Source organism: Typha angustifolia, chromosome 5, assembly GCF_048772165.1.
Source record: "Typha angustifolia cultivar Huaian chromosome 5, ASM4877216v1, whole genome shotgun sequence".
Classification (NCBI taxonomy): Eukaryota; Viridiplantae; Streptophyta; class Magnoliopsida; order Poales; family Typhaceae; genus Typha; species Typha angustifolia.
This window is the reverse complement of record NC_133243.1, coordinates 7,343,556-7,359,662: the sequence shown is the minus strand read 5'-3', so window position 1 is coordinate 7,359,662 and position 16,107 is coordinate 7,343,556. Positions and strand designations below refer to the sequence as shown.

The 16,107-nt window shown below is 34.9% G+C and overlaps 3 protein-coding genes across 3 annotated transcripts; 2 read left to right on the top strand and 1 right to left on the bottom strand.

The window, feature by feature from the left end:
• The first annotated feature begins 1,088 nt into the window (after positions 1-1,088).
• Positions 1,089-4,976, top strand: LOC140760182 (UDP-N-acetylglucosamine transporter ROCK1). The gene is made up of 7 exons (XM_073097026.1): positions 1,089-1,341; positions 2,125-2,173; positions 2,268-2,494; positions 3,138-3,336; positions 3,420-3,563; positions 4,347-4,421; positions 4,500-4,976. Exons 1-7 carry the CDS (start codon positions 1,214-1,216, stop codon positions 4,659-4,661), a joined length of 984 nt encoding a protein of 327 aa, XP_072953127.1. The 5' UTR covers positions 1,089-1,213; the 3' UTR covers positions 4,662-4,976.
• A 326-nt stretch (positions 4,977-5,302) lies between these two features.
• Positions 5,303-7,168, top strand: LOC140760183 (large ribosomal subunit protein uL29c). The gene is made up of 2 exons (XM_073097029.1): positions 5,303-5,753; positions 6,784-7,168. Exons 1-2 carry the CDS (start codon positions 5,382-5,384, stop codon positions 6,955-6,957), a joined length of 546 nt encoding a protein of 181 aa, XP_072953130.1. The 5' UTR covers positions 5,303-5,381; the 3' UTR covers positions 6,958-7,168.
• Positions 7,169-10,113: 2,945 nt separating this feature from the next.
• Positions 10,114-11,592, bottom strand: LOC140760349 (transcription factor MYB93-like). Its single transcript, XM_073097280.1, has 3 exons — positions 11,345-11,592; positions 11,097-11,226; positions 10,114-10,991 (listed from the first exon to the last, which is right to left on the bottom strand). The coding sequence occupies exons 1-3, from the start codon at positions 11,475-11,477 to the stop codon at positions 10,367-10,369; spliced, it is 888 nt and encodes a 295-aa protein (XP_072953381.1). The 5' UTR covers positions 11,478-11,592; the 3' UTR covers positions 10,114-10,366.
• Positions 11,593-16,107: the final 4,515 nt, after the last annotated feature.

Genomic DNA, 16,107 nt, shown 5'->3' with positions numbered 1-16,107 from the left:
TTAAATTAAATTTTAATAGATAAAGATTGAGAATTATATTTAAATTAAAGTTATCTCCAAATAATTAAATTTAAATTATTTAATATTAAATAATATCTTCTATAATTAATGTATAATTATATTTAAGAGAGAATTTAATGGAAGAAAAAAAAAACTTGTTGAGGGCTTCATCATTACCTTAAAGTTAATTGTTTATCAATCAGTTTGATGAAGATCTAATGGTTAATATCTTCAAGAGTATTATAAGAAAATTGGAAAGTTAGACACATATATTTAAATTTTTTAACTAATATAATATCGGGAGGTATGAAAACCGATTATTATAAGTATTGGATTAAGATTTTAATTTTTAAAGGCTTAGATTTGGCTTCCAAAGTTAGAGAATTTTTTCACTTCACACCCTACACTATATGCTTATTTTAAATTACATCCATTTGGAGGAGATTTTATTTTACCAAACTCAATACTAAAAAAAAGTCTATTTTAATGTAGCTACTAATAAAACGTGAATTTACTAATATTTTATTTTATCTTTATAGAATTAAATTATTAGTATTTTAGCTTAAATATATATGTTGTTTAGTGGTTTACTTTGAGAGAAAATATTAAATTCTCAATCAAAAGACTAGATAAAAAATTTGAAATTAATATTTGGAAGAGTTATCAATCTATAATTCTTTTTCATAATTTCATAATAATATTCTTTATATCCAAAATAAATAATCGAACATAAAATTACAACATTAAATTTTTTTATTTATATATTTCTTGTTTAGGGTTTAATTAAATTTCATCCAAAAATATTAGGTTTGTTTCTCTTTTATCTTCTTAAAAAAATAGGCTATCAATTATATAGTTATAACCTTCAAACTTAAGTAGTTCCGTATCTTATGTGAGAAAGAAGATTCAATAAAAACTAGTTTAGTTATTTTTTTCTTTAAATAAGTTCAGCGGTTTAGTGAAGGCTATAATAAAAACTAAATTATTTTGATACTAGGTTTGTGGTTCAGTCTATTTAGGTAAATAAAGGTTTCGGAGAGTGCTAGTTTGGAAGAAATAAAATAAAACTCCTACTTGTAACCCGACTCTAGTGACGGTGACGCGATCCGCCAAAGCAAAAGGTTTGGAGAGAAGGTTTGGAGAGGAGGCAAGCCTCAAGAGCGTTGCTTTCTCTCTCACTCGCTTGCTCCCCCTTCTTCCTTCGTCGCCTTTGATGGCTACGGTTACTCCTGCGACGCGGCGCAAAGACTCGGTTCAGCCGAAGGCGAAGGTTTGGCTCTACCTCCTGCTCCTCACGCTCCAGTACGGCGCCCAGCCGCTGGTCTCGAAGCGCTTCGTCAGGTTGCGATCCTGTCCCTTTCCTCCTTTTTCCCTTCCGATATCTTCGGAATCCCTTAGCTTCTCCTGAATTTTGTTATTTTTTTGTGTTGGGATTGGAATCTTTGGAGATGGATTCAAGTTCGCAGATTAAATTTTAGCCGCGATGTTGGAAGCAGTGCGAGTTTAGGGTTTTGTTTCTTGGGAATTTGATTCCATATTATCCTTGAAACGTATCGACACTAAGATTTATATTTATTGCTCACTAAGTCAAGAAATTGGCATGCTTTCTGCGATGTGTTGGAACAAATGAGACGATCGTCACGAATTTACTTTTGCTATCTTGAGGTGATGTCAGTGCTGCTCACAAATTATTAGGCTTTTTCTTCTTGGAAAGTATCTAAAAAGTCAAACTTTCACGGGCATCAATAACTACTTAACTAGGTACCTCAATGAGATAACTAGTCATGCATTTAGCACTTTGAAAGCGATTCTTACTTGCCATTTTGTCATCAAAGTTTTTGGAAGTAGTTTCTATCACCTGTGATTGTATTCCATTTCCAATCTGCTAAAGTTTCACTTTTCCAAGATGAATTTTGAAATGTAGTTGTAGTTGTTTGGACTATATGCTATATTTACTTTAAATAATATAGTTCCTGCTGGAGTGCTGCTCTGGTGGATTTTGATGGTGATGTTCGATTATAGGAACTTCTTTCTTGGCACAAATAACTAAGAAATACAAACATTGAAAGAACATTTTGCTACTACTTGATGCTAAAGATCTCCTGCATTACTTCACTGCTGCAGGCGAGAAGTTATTGTGACCTCATTAGTCCTAGCATGTGAGGTGGCAAAGGTAATTCAGAACAGTATATATTCCAATATAGTACTATTCTAAGATGATTTTTCTGTATCTATTTCAGATGCGTAACACTGAATTTTTGTTTTAGGTTCTTTGTGCGCTGATTCTTTTAGCTGTGGAAGGTAGTTTGAAGAGACAGTATGATCAGTGGACTCTTGTTGGATCTTTAACTGCATCAGGACTTCCTGCAGCCATTTACGCTTTACAGAATAGCTTGTTGCAGATATCTTACAAGAATCTAGATTCTCTCACCTTTTCAATCCTTAACCAGACGAAATTATTCTTCACAGCATTATTTATGTACCTAATTTTACGGTATGATTTTGTTTCTTTTTTGTTTCCCCTTTGCATTTTACTGTGGGCAGGGTAAATATTCATTTAGGCTACCACTACTACTCTTGATGCTTGTGCATGCTCACTACTGGATTTATTAATAGCTGATTGTTATCAGTATGCATTGTGACTTGTTGGTGATTTAGAGGGTTTCTAGGTTTTAGCATGGATCATTTGGCATGATCTTATAAAAAAAAGATACTTCTTTAACATTCTTTTGTTGGCAAGTAACTGAACAATTACATAAGTTTTGAACTTCTTAAACTATGCCCTTACATACAGCAAACACATGCAAGTGTCATTGTAGCAGTCATATATGACTTTGTTTTATTTTTCAAGCTAAAAGAATTAAGAAATGATCATGTGTTTTGGCACTTTAGACATGGCTTATATATGTACATCCTCCAAGTTACAGCAGAAGTGATGTAATATCATTCTTTCATCATCAATAGTCATTGTATGATCAACAGATAAATGACAGCATGTATCATCAATTAACAGTAATCATCTTTATTTTATTAGGCATACAGTCTACTTTTACTCTTATTACAGGAAGATGCAGGTCTGGTGGAAAATCATTTTGGATCCCCATTCATCCACTAATTACTTTTGGGAAATTCTGCAGGCAGAAGCAATCAGCTAAACAAGTAGGAGCTCTGGCCTTATTGATTATTGCTGCCATACTTTTGAGTGTTGGTGAGAGCTCTGGTGGAGGTTCTAGTGGTGGTAGTGCTGATCAAGTTTTATTATATGGTATCGTTCCTGTTATGATTGCTTCTGTGCTCTCTGGTTTGGCTTCTTCTTTGTGCCAATGGGCTTCTCAGGTCAGGTTTTTTAGGAACTTCTTGGGAAAATAATTCCTCACTGCCGTCAATTTTCTTTCACTCTTATCTTCCTTCTTTTGTAGGTTAAAAAACACACTTCATACTTAATGACGGTAGAAATGTCACTTTTTGGAAGTATGTGCTTGTTGGCAAGTACCTCGCAGTCACCAGATGGAGAGGCCATCAGAAAGTATGGATTCTTTCATGGTTGGACCATGTGGACTCTGGTAAGTGTCAATGGCTCTTGATATTTGCAGTCATATTTATGTACATTGTTAGTCATAGATGTTTCCACTTTCCACATACTACTGGTTAACATTTTCCACAATTCTATTTGACTGAAGAGGTCTTATACCATTTCCTGCCTCTCACAAAGTCCTTATGAAATGCACCAGTCCTTTGATCCTTTTTTTTCCCATTTTCATTCTAGTGCCACAAAGTCACAATATTTTAACCTTGAGTATCAGTGTAAGTTGATCTAATTTTCCTTGTTCCATTCAAAGTTATTAATAGTCTGAGCAGAAACAGGAAGACAGAATAACCAAGTGATGTCAGGGTATAGGATAATTCTGAACGTATTCATGGTTTTGATTATTGAATACTTCTCACTATTAGAATTGAGAAGATTATTCAAGACATTTTTCTCGTGTTTCACTTCTACACATCTTTTTTTTCCTTTTTTAAGCATTTCATACCTTGAATAAGCTTAGAAACACTTGTGATATGTACAATTCCTAATTTCATCATAAAGTGGCCATTGAAACCTTACAGAATTAATTGAAACCTTGAGGCTGCTGCTGGTAGTCCATTTCTATAGACACCTAGTTTACACATGGTTAGTTACAGCAAAATAATAAAACATCTCAGATGGAATGACATTCAAAATATTCATATATGTATTACTTTTTACGAATAAAACCTTCTCCGATTAAGTGAATGCCAATTTTGAAACAAGCAAATATTGTTTTATTCTGTGTTGCTATTGCATAAATATTTATCCTCTTTCTCAGATACCAGTTATATCCAATGCTGTTGGAGGAATTCTTGTTGGCCTCGTCACAGCTTATGCAGGAGGTGTCAGAAAGGCAAGCAGCACTTATCAACTAGTTTCTTCTTCTTCTCTTTGTCCTTCTATTTTTGTAGCTTATATTTTGTTTATGCAGGGTTTTGTCATAGTATCAGCGCTGCTTGTTACCGCGCTGCTGCAGTTCCTTTTTGACGGGAAACCACCATCCCTGTATTGCCTGGCGGCATTACCTCTTGTAGTCACCAGCATATTTGTATACCAGAAGTATCCTTACGTTCACAGGAAGAAGAAAGACTGACAAAATATCCGTGACATAGTTTGGATTCTACTAACCATTTATCATATCAGCATAATTACCAGTACCCGGGGTTGAAGAACTTGTATGTAGTATTATTATTATGTTGAAACTATACTGGAAATGTAAGCTAATTCACGGATTACTCAAGAACTATTGTAGCCTATATGAATATCACGAATTCATCTTCTTTAAATAATATAGCTATTCATTGCTTTATTGTTAGTTATGCATTGTAAACAAGTGAGACAGGGATCATCAACACAAAGCTCTGTAACTTTATTGGTACTATTGAAGTTGCTACTTGAGACATTTATATTGCCAACGGGCTCTCATGTTGAACGAGTATTCATTCTTTGGTTCCAATCTTGAAGGCCATATAGTAGTTTAACTAAATACCATTAAAAAAAAGTTTGACATGCTTATATCCAACTGCTTGATATAAACTACTATTTCTTTAAAAAAAAAACTAAGTTTGGCAAATTAATTTTAGTGAAATTTGAACTAACCGACTGAGCTCAATCTGATTGAAATGGCAGCACGGACTGGTCTCGCTACAATCCATCCAAAATTAATGTTAACAATAATCGGAGGTAACCATACAGAGGGTGCCCTTATCCCCCGCCCATTTCTCGGAGGAAATAGAGCAAACAAAAGGTTGCGGTGCGTTATCCTTTTATCGCCAGCTTCAGTTCGAGAGCAAGACGAGAAGAGCAAAGGAAGATGATATCGTTGGCGGTATCCTCACCTCTCTCCTCCTCTCCCCGCGGGATCTCCTCTTCCGCGTCTCGTTCGCCTCCTCCTCCCTTTAGGATGGCGTCTCCCTTCCCTTCTCTCAAGTCTTCCTTCCATGGCATCCGAATCGGGAACGCCGTCCGAGTCCCGACGCCGGTGCCGTACCGAGGTGGCGGCAACGAGCGGATGGTGGTGCGGATGGCGAAGAGAGAGGAGGAGTTGAAGGAGATAAGGGCGAAGACGACGGAGGAGATCAACGAAGAGGTGGTCGACCTCAAGGGGGAGCTATTCATGCTCCGCCTCCAGAAGTCGGCGAGGAACGAGTTCACATCCAGCGAGTTCCGCCGCATGCGGAAGAGGGTACTCTAATTTCTCAGCAAAGCTCAGTCATTTAATCTATTTTATATCTCTTTCTTGTGATTTACCTTGTTGGTCGGTTGTGAATTGGGATATAATTGAGCTTGTTTAAGGCTTGAGATGGCATGGCGGAAGTTGATGAGTTATTCTATCTTTGAGAGGTCACAACTCTTAGGTGATTAGGGGTTTGGAGTTGGTAGTGAAATTATACCTAATTAACATACAATGCGAGAATTTGTGGAAGCAGAGAATATGGAAAACTTGTATATCATTGCTGAAAGTCAAAGTAAATAAGCTAGATATCATCATCTTATACTATTAGTCATTGAGCTCCCTGATACCAAGTAGTTCCCATTACTAGCTTCAAGTTGCTATGATGCATCTCATGTTCATACAACATGCTGCACAGGCTTTTATGTGCATTCAATGCCTAAGGTTTTTAATAGTAATAAGGCATGGCAGTGTTTGATGCAACTTAGCTTAAAGAGAAGTATGCATTAGATTGTTAACCTTTGATTGGAAAGTAACAACTATAACTTGTTTGCATACCAATTTTTGGTAGTATTCGAATAAGAACTAGAAGAAAATTTCACATTTCAAATTTTCAATACATTGTCATTAGACTAATAGACTTTGACCAAAGACAACCATCTGTTACAGGATTCGTTTCTAGCACTTATAACTACCATGAAGAAATTGATAATTGAAGAATCCATTGAAGAACTTTCTGGCCCGTATGGCTTCATAGCTTTCCTTTAAAGTCGTTAATGTTGCTGACAATGTTTTCCTTTGGTAATATGTTAGTACCTTTAATTAGTTTGCTTTTATGCTATGAATTATGTTAAATGGACATCCCAACAATGAAGTAAATATGACATCTCTCTGATATCATGATAGCAGCAGGAGTGGACCATTAAGCAAGAACATGAAGAGTAGTGTAATTTCATAAGTTCAAGTAACAAGAGGTACACCAGGAAGTCAATGCAATTCAAACTTTAAAGTAATCACTAATATCAGTTTTACTTTACATCAGATTGCTCGTATGATGACTGTGAAAAGAGAAAGGGAAATTGAAGAAGGGATCAGCAAAAGATTGTCCAGAAAACTTGATAAGAAATGGAAGCGAAGTATTGTAGTAAGGCCACCACCATCATTGAGGAAGAAACAGGAAGAGGAAAAAGCAGCAGAAGCGGATAAGTCAGCATAGTTCAGTCCATTTTGTCTAAAGCAAGGTCCCTTTTCTCTTTGCAATGGCTCTATTGTTTGTGATAGGAATGCTGTAGTTTGAACTAATTTAAAATTTTTATTAGAGTTGTGTAAGTGAGGCCCTTTCTGTCAAAACCAGAAGAATTATGTAACTGTGTTCTGGTTTATTAGCAAAATTATCAATTTCAATTCATACAATTGCTTCCTCTTTCTATCTGCTGATGTTTATTAGTTCTGGTTTTGACCAATTTTGGGCAAAGAAGTTCAGGGTGATACAATGTGATATCCATGTTTTGTAAAAGAAGAACTTGAGTTTGATCAGTAATCCCCAATATTTGACAATCCTAGAACACATTAATTCCGATCCGCTTGAAGTGTTGGTCATCATTTAGGTTGTAATTGTCCTTCAAACACCATACGTTGACTACTGAGAACATGCATCAGATCAGCAAATTTGTGATGTCATATTTGGGTGCACTACTGCTAGATATGGGTGGGTCATTTTCTTTTCTCTCAGCAGACATTAATTATAGCCCAGCCAGGTAAGTGTATCTGATGTTCCATTCTGATCATGATTTACATTGATCTACAAACAGGCGCCATCAGATTTGAGAATAGTTAAAGTTGGGTGTCATAATTTTCCAATTTTATTAGTTGGATATGCTAGTCATACAAAAAAGAGTGTTTACTTTAGACTAAATCGGCTATTTTTCATTCCTATTCAACTTGCGATACAATTACATTCATAAATCAGGAGGTTTCTTTCCTTTTTGCTTAAACTTGATTTCTAAATTTCATAAATGTGCTTCTTGGTCATCCTCAGCATAATGGTTTATCTGGTAAACAAGTTTTTGATTTCTTAATCACTTCTCTTGGATGACAATTTGTACATGCTTCACCTTTCAGTATTTCGTGAGATAGCCCTTCTGACAAGGTATTGCTATTGGAGAGGTATGCAATGTGATTACTAGAGGAACACCTTTTTTGATCTGGTTACTTTTGTATAGCCTTCTATTTAAACATTTGAAGATACAGCTTTATAACATTTATTAGTAAATTGCGTTAATCCTATTAGCATCCGTAGGTAATAAATTTCACTGTGCTGGAGATAAATATCACATGAGTTAACTGTAAGATGCTCTTCTAGAACAAAAATTAGATTACCTAAAGAGTGCATTCCAGTTATCATTTGTTTCTCAGTTCTCCTATCCTTTTCTAAACGGCACAGGAAACTTTATGATGTTGTATCCTACAGATGGAGCTGAGGATCAGGTAGAGTATTGACCAAACTAGCCTCCCCAACTACTTGTTTTACATGCTTAATATACTCTAAAACCTAAATATAAGACTATGTATGTTACGATTGTTTAGAAATCATTAACCCAGAGAACGATTTATATAGAAATTTTAAATCCTCTAGAAAAAATATCTAAGTCCCAGGAAATTTTTTTGTGGTTTCTATATAAGTTGATAATAATTTATATTTGAAAGTCGAAAGTAATTTATATTTAACTTTTTTTCTAAAACTTACGCAAATGTTTTATATTTTTAAACACACTTAATCTTATTATTTAAGTTTTAAAATTATATAGCCAAAATCTACTTATTAGGTACTCAAGTCTCCTTATCATGCTTGTCAAACTTCCTTACCAACCACGACAAACCTCATTTTTAATCAAACTTTTTTCACCTAAAACTCTTATCGTGGAAATTTATGTTGTTGCTGCAGGAACATTTGGCAGTGAACTATTGGTTATCACCTAGAGAATTGGAGTCTATAAGAACAATTAACATACAGTTTCGACACTAACTATGGTTGTCAAATACCCAGGGTGCAGGAAGTTCCTGCACTTGAGGGTGAAGAGAATCTACAATGCTTTCAATAAGATCATATTGTATACCAAATCAATCCCTTGTAGGATAAGAAAAGCATCAGCTCCACCTACTCACAGGGAAACTTTGGGGGGGAATGATTCTTAGCCCTAAAAGAGTTCTCATAGTAAGACAGGCTTTGTTCCTGACAAGGATGGAGAGGTTTGACATATGTTTCAAAACATCGTAGAACATGGCACTTGAAAAGGATTTATGATTGATATCATTTTTAAGATAATTTGAAATTGCGTATCTTAATGTTTCAATTATTTGGTCCTTTTCTTATCATTGCTGCTTGTCTGCACCCCTCTTTAAAGCCTTGATAACCTCTCTCTAACTGCCAGATATGACATTTTTCTTTTCTATTCCTTAATTTTGTTTTGCTTATATGATGTTAATGTTGGATTTCCTAGTATTGCTTCAATATACACTTCCTGCACACAAGCTTTAGGTTCATTGTAACATGAGAAAGTTAAGTTAAGATTCTCTTTTATTATTTTTAAGGAGAAATTGCACTTTGCTTGATTCAATTTTTTTTTAAATATTTGTATACTTTTAACTTAAACACCTTAACTCTTTTATAGTATTGACTAAAGTTGAACCGTTATCTTTTTTACTGTATTTAATCAGATCAGAATTTGCTCTTATAAATGTTCATTAAAGACAAAATTGTAGAAAATTTAATGAGCTTTTCAACGCATTTAAAATAATACTAAGTAGATTTATAGTGACAAAGACATGAAAACATATTGTATAGATGTATGTTTTTATGATATCTTTATCGTCGAAAAACTCTATTGATATTATTTTAGATGCTTTAGAAAGGCTATCAAATCCTCTACAATTTATCTCCAATGAAGATTTACAAATTTGACTTCTGTTTGATCAAATAGGATGAAAATTAATAACGGTCACACCTTGGTCAATACCATATAAAAGTTAAGTGTATAAGTCGAAAGTACATAAAATTTTTATGAAATAAAAACCAGACCACTCGGGACTAACTTACAATTAACCCTAATTATTAAGTTAACCTAAACTCAAAATCTCTCTACCCATCACTTGCATATATTCAGAAAGCAACCAGAACCATTTGAGCCATTTATTATCTGATTCTAAAAAATTTAAGTCTCTGGCGCAACTAAGAATGCAAGTTGTGATTTTGAGAATGATGCAAGCAAATCGTTAGAAAGATCCTCCTCTTCCTCATGCGACTGCTGGTCATTATATATTTTCCTTGGATAATATGAAAGAGAAGCAAACAGAATAAAAAGCATGTGGATATTCTCACATAAATAGAACAATATGTATATGTGTACATACAAGTACTCCAAGTATCTGTACATCTACTACAATACATTGAAAAGAACTCAAACTTCCTATAGATAACAATCAACAATAATAACAACACGCACACACCAAAAGTGTATCTGTATAACTACTACAATACATTGATGTCAACAATCAATGCATAGTAAGAACTACAATACTGAACTCACACTTCCTATAGGAAAGAGAGAGAGGGAGAGAGAGAGAGATCAAGCAAACTTTGTCATGATTTGGTCATCAAGAAACAGGTCATGCCAAGAGAAACAAGGAGTGCTGCTGCAATGATCCCCCTGGCTGGGAACAGGCATATCAATGAGGGGAGGAAGAGAAGACTCGTAATTTTGGCGTGTTTCATTGCTCAGGGGCTGCTGAAAGAAAGAGCATGACGGCATCTGGATGTCTTGCGCTTGGCTAATAACTTTGTTCTGGCTACTAATGTCGTGAGCAAGAGTTGGAGAATGCACTGCGGACAAGGAAGCCATATGTGGCGAACTCAAAATGCTCATGGTCTCCAAGTCCGTTGTATTGGTGACCATAGCGCTAAGACTACTAGTGCAAGGGCTGCCAGCGACGGCGGACTGGAGGAGGTACTGCGAGCACTGCAACTTCACCTCCTGCAGAAGGGCAGTGTGATCATTCATCCAAGATCTTTGCTCCACAAGGTTGGCAAGGGCGAGGAGCTGCGGTACTATGGAGCCGAAGAAGTCGGTCCTGGGCTGATGAGTCATCGGGTCGATGCCCATCTGGATCAGCTTCTTCTTGAGGTGGGTGTTCCAGAAGTTCTTGATCTCGTTGTCAGTCCGGCCAGGCAGGTGCTTCGCGATCGCCGACCACCTGAGATGTTCAACAGAGGAAAGAAGATCGATTTTTGGGATCAGCTCAATGCAACAGTGAGTTTGGAAAAGAAAGCTGGCATAGATATATGGAGATGCAGCTTACTTGTTGCCAAGCATGGAGTGGAGGTTTAGGATGGTTTGCTCTTCCTCTCGGGAGAAGTTGCCTCTCTTGATGTCTGGCTTCAGGTAGTTGGTCCATCTCAGCCTGCAGCTCTTGCCACATCTATTGAGTCCTAAAGAGAGAGAGAGAGGAAAAAGAAAAGAAAAAAAAGCATCACATTATAGAGTAAGAACTAGAGAAAGAGAGAGTAATTTAGATAAAGATAGCAATGGAGAATGAGATGAGAGGACCAGCAAGTCTTGGAAGAGCTCTCCAGCTTCCATGGCCATGATTCTGGATGTACTCCGCCAGTTTCTGGTCCTCTTCAGGAGTCCAAGGACCCTTCTTGATGCCATTCGCATCAGAACAAGGTGGCCTTCCCATATTGAATGGAATACTGCAGCTAGGTAGAGATATTAAGGAGAACAGTTTGAGACTAAGTATGACTTCCTCTTTCAGATGTCCACCAGATCCAACCCAATGACATCGTGTAATTTGGAAGCAGAACAATCGCCTGAGGCCGGGCACTTATAGCAGCACGAGGTGGGTATGCCCACTAAGTGTCCGTAGTAAGGCCCCACTGAACTGTTAACGTTATTCGCTTTTGGCTTAACTTTACAACAAAAACAAAATTCCACTAGATCATGGCTTTCTTATTATTTATACAGTCTGTGATCTTTACTTCACTTCTATTTGACGCTTAATTGCTCATTTCCCTTGTAGAGTTCAGATTAGAAAAGGAACTCGGGTGTCCTCATGCTATAGCCCACTGGCTAGTTGAGGATAAAGTTTGATGAGAATATGATTAGATTTGGAGCACGTGGCAGTAAAATAAATCCTCATACAATTTAGTGGAATAGTACCCACTTGCAATTTGTTTGCAATATAACGAATTAGGTGATTAAATGATATCAGCATTTGAATTATGTTGAGGATGAATGATTGAGAATGCAAAAGAAGATTGAATTTGGCAGGATTTGCATTCATAATTACCAATGAAAGAGTTGACATACATAAACATAGCTATATATTATCAAATTGTAACTTGCATGCATGGTAATTAGGTAAAATTCACATAGAAATCCATACAAATTATGGAAAGAAATGGCCATCTTGGTGGCCTACCCTGGTCTAGAATGCTCCTTTGGGGTTAGAAAGACTCCCCATGCACGCAACTCAGCGTAAGCAAATACTATATCATCATCCCTCACCTTCCCCTCCTTTCTTCAAAGATCACAAACCAGAAGAAAAAAAGAGTACATATTATATCAGATATCAGTGCATTAGATATCTGTATTGATAGAAAGATATCTTCGTGGGTTATGATAATTTTCGATGGAAGAAATAAAAAGTCATTCAAGACCATTCACACAAGGAATAAAATGTATATCTTCTACTCAATGCCATACTGCATCCTACTTGAATCAAAATGCTATGAAGTAGAAATGTGTAACTGCATGTATGTGAACCACAAGATTGGCAAACTTCTTGCTTCTTTGCTAGCTCCTAAGAAATTGGATCAGAATGTTAGCAGCAAGAAAGATAAACTGCTTCTCTATATAGCAACTGTGTCTATGATTAGAATGAGACATGAACATATTCTTTTTCTTTCAATTTAGGCATTCTTCCTTACTGATTCACTTTGTCTGAATTTATTGACAAGAATATGAATCAGCCGTCGTCTATGATCATATGAGATAATATATATTTTCTCCATTAGATCCTACAACAGGGAAGAAGTCATTGGCTCTTGTTAAACACTACTAGTACTCGTAAATTTGTATTAATTTTTTTCCGCAATTTGATGAGAATGACAAAGCGAGCTTCCTGAAAATTCTAATTAAAGAACTAGAGGTTTGTTACAAAGACAAGTTAATAATAAGAACTAATGTCTAGGGGAGATGGGCAGCAGTTGCGAGAAAGAGTCAATGCAAAAGGACAACTGAAGGAGAAAGGCACTGTGATGTATCCCTCCCAACTAATATTTCATTTTGCATCTTCCAAATATGTCAATATCAAACATCTCACTCTCAGTTGAAGAACTTAAATTTTGTAATAGTAATCATATATGAACAGAAGTACTGTAATTTGCCAATGCTGAACAATACAGATAAACTAAAATAGTGCAAGATAATTGTTAATTTCGACGAAAAAGCATCACAGTTGCCTAGTTTTATAGGCCTAATCTTGATTAGATATGAAAAAGATAAAAATATGTTTACTTATTGAACTAGTTTAGGAAGGGTGTCTAAACTAAAGCAAATAAGGTCATAAAGACTAAGAGAAGTATTTCATATATTTGAGACACTGCACAAGTGGGCAGTACCTAATTCATTGTTCAAACCAATAATTCCTTGTAACTAATGAACACTACAAATGTTGATGAGTAGTATATTGGATGCAGGGCCCTGCAGATCCGATGCTAAATTCATCAGATCTTGACCATTTCAACATAAATTACTAATAAAACATGTGTGCTTTTGTTTATTTTAGGGCATTAATCTTCATAGCTGGCCAGTAGTTATGACCCATGTCTCTGCACTGTCCAAATCAATTGTCATCCCAGATACTAAAAATCTATCTTCTTGTGAATGATGAGATTATGCAGTACTAGTACTGAGAAGCAAATTTAATTGTCAGTAAGAGGAAGAGCTATAAGATAAACTGATATCAGAATGTTTGCAAATGAATCATATAGATTAATTTGTTTAGTGTGTGAAACAAAATAAAAAAAAAATTAGACCATGCATCATATGAAGATAAATAAATTCTCCAATTAATGCTCATACCTCTTGAGACTCTTGAGTCTTTAACATGATCGAAGTTGTCCAAGGAGCATGAATAAGCTTCCATAGAGATGCCAGGTTCCTCCAAGTGTCTCACTAAAACATTAATGCTGAAAGTGAAAGATCCTTGACTAGTAGTCAAGTTGCTATCACATTATGATACAAAGACATAGTACCTATTTTGTTTGTCCTATTTTGTTTGTCAATGAATAAGTATCATCTGCAGCGTTTTCCTAACTGTTATACCTACTTCTCAAGAACTCCAATTTTGCTACTTTTACTTGACATAGGAGTTGATCTTATAACTATGCTGCAATATCTGAGAGCTAGCTATCTGATACATTAACTTCTATAGGGACATTAACCAGACATTTCATTCAGTGGTTAACTTTATTTATTTAGATTGATTGATTGATGCCAAAACATGGTTAGATCTATAAAGGTTTCCCTCTCTTCTTTTAACATTTATATCACTTTAACATGACAGATTAAGATGATTCAGTTTCCACAGAAGATGGAATACTTATTTTCAGAAATAAAGAAAACATAATAACAGTTGAACTAAAGCACTAAAAGCCAGAATGTCATAACTTTCAGATGATACACAGAAGGCAATTCTCTTATGTGTTATTAATTCCAAGTATATAGTAAATCCTCAAGATAATATTAATCCAACTTGTGAAACTAATCATAATTATGACTAGTATTTAGCATTTGTTTTAAAATTAATGTTGCTGTCTGCCTTGACTTGCAATCAACTTGCCAATTTGTCCCATTTTTTCACACAAAAATCATGACAAGTTGGTGGCAATACCATCATCCTTGAGAGCTTTTTACTTCTTAAGCATGCTCAACTGAAAACAAATCTTAGGAAAATTTATAAAGAAGATCCTACTTTTTGTCTTTATTATCATTCACATCCTATCACACGAGTGTCCTTGCATGCCACTTCCTATATCTTAAAAGCACAGTCAACTTTTACATAACAACATATAATGAAATCTTGAGTATTATATTACTTTCAAAAATAAAATATATAAAAATATCTAAAATACTCCTTGGTTGATCTTAAAATCTGGTTGCTTTTACTATATTCTAGTTTATTCACATAAGAAAACTGACATCAAAGTGTTTTTAAAGCATTAAAAAAAATACAAGGGTTAGATGGAAAAAATAAAACTATATTGTTGGGTGTGAACGATAATAAAGTCAAAATAGAGGATGTTTTTGATAAATATATGTAAATCTAGCACAGAGAAAATTAGGCTTATATTTGGGCTGAAATGGCTCCAGATGGGCCTAATAACAGACAGGCCCTATTGTCCAACTCAGGCCCAAATTTAATTTTGTTGAGCTCATTCTCATTCCTATAGATTAGTGTTCCGAATCATCCCAAGTCTAAAATCAAGATCAATATTGTTATTTTATTTATTATTATTACTTTTTTTTTAATAATCTAATCTATACTCATGGCATGGAGTTATTGACTATTTTAAGTCAGTCAAACCTTTTTTTATCACATCTTGAATTCAAAATTATTAACCGAGTCAATAAGAAAGGCTTGTTCGGTTGGAGATTAAGCTTTATACTTAATTAGTTGGTCTTATTTTTTAGTTTTAAATTTTTAAAAACTAAATTTGATTAGATATAAAAAAATATAGTTATTAAAATAAGTTAGGAGCCCTGGATTCAAACCAAATGGACCTAAGTTACTAAGGAGGAGAACTTATATTTGAAAGTAGCCATCTCAATCAGCTTTTTTTTTTATCAAACTTGAATCTAATATACTTTGAAATTAAATACAAAACCATGTGAGTTTGAAAATTATTAAATGACTTATCTGAAAGTTGTCATCTAATTTAATAATTTATAAACTAGTATATTTTAAGGTCAATAGTCAAAAAGTCTCAAATTCAGATAGCAAAAGTTTGAGTTCAAGTTGGACTTCTCTTCAATTAAAAGAAGAGAGAGTTGGTTCCCAATATAAATATAAGATTAGATGAGTTTGAAGACCGTTGAGCTTTTATTTAAAAGTTATTTATTTAACTATTTATATAGGAATTTAAAAGTTACTGAAAAAATAGCTAAGTGAATTATTTGTTCACATAAATCGCTGAATTCTCCCGCCAATACCAAGTCTTGTTTGACACACGTAAAAAATTATTGTGACATTCTTAAAATAGTTAAGCAATCCAAGACCTCCCCATTCGTGTTCGGATTCTTCAATG

Excerpts from the sequence above, each read along its gene's own strand:
- LOC140760349 (XM_073097280.1), bottom strand. The coding sequence starts at position 11,477 with ATGGGAAGGCCACCTTGTTCTGATGCGAATGGCATCAAGAAGGGTCCT. Across the intron at positions 11,227-11,344 it reads AGCTCTTCCAAGACTTGCTG|GACTCAATAGATGTGGCAAG; the intron begins GTCCTCTCATCT and ends CTCTCTCTTTAG. Across the intron at positions 10,992-11,096 it reads CACTCCATGCTTGGCAACAA|GTGGTCGGCGATCGCGAAGC; the intron begins GTAAGCTGCATC and ends TGAACATCTCAG.
- LOC140760183 (XM_073097029.1), top strand. The coding sequence starts at position 5,382 with ATGATATCGTTGGCGGTATCCTCACCTCTCTCCTCCTCTCCCCGCGGG. Across the intron at positions 5,754-6,783 it reads TCCGCCGCATGCGGAAGAGG|ATTGCTCGTATGATGACTGT; the intron begins GTACTCTAATTT and ends ACTTTACATCAG.
- LOC140760182 (XM_073097026.1), top strand. The coding sequence starts at position 1,214 with ATGGCTACGGTTACTCCTGCGACGCGGCGCAAAGACTCGGTTCAGCCG. Across the intron at positions 2,495-3,137 it reads TTTATGTACCTAATTTTACG|GCAGAAGCAATCAGCTAAAC; the intron begins GTATGATTTTGT and ends GAAATTCTGCAG. Across the intron at positions 3,564-4,346 it reads GTTGGACCATGTGGACTCTG|ATACCAGTTATATCCAATGC; the intron begins GTAAGTGTCAAT and ends CCTCTTTCTCAG.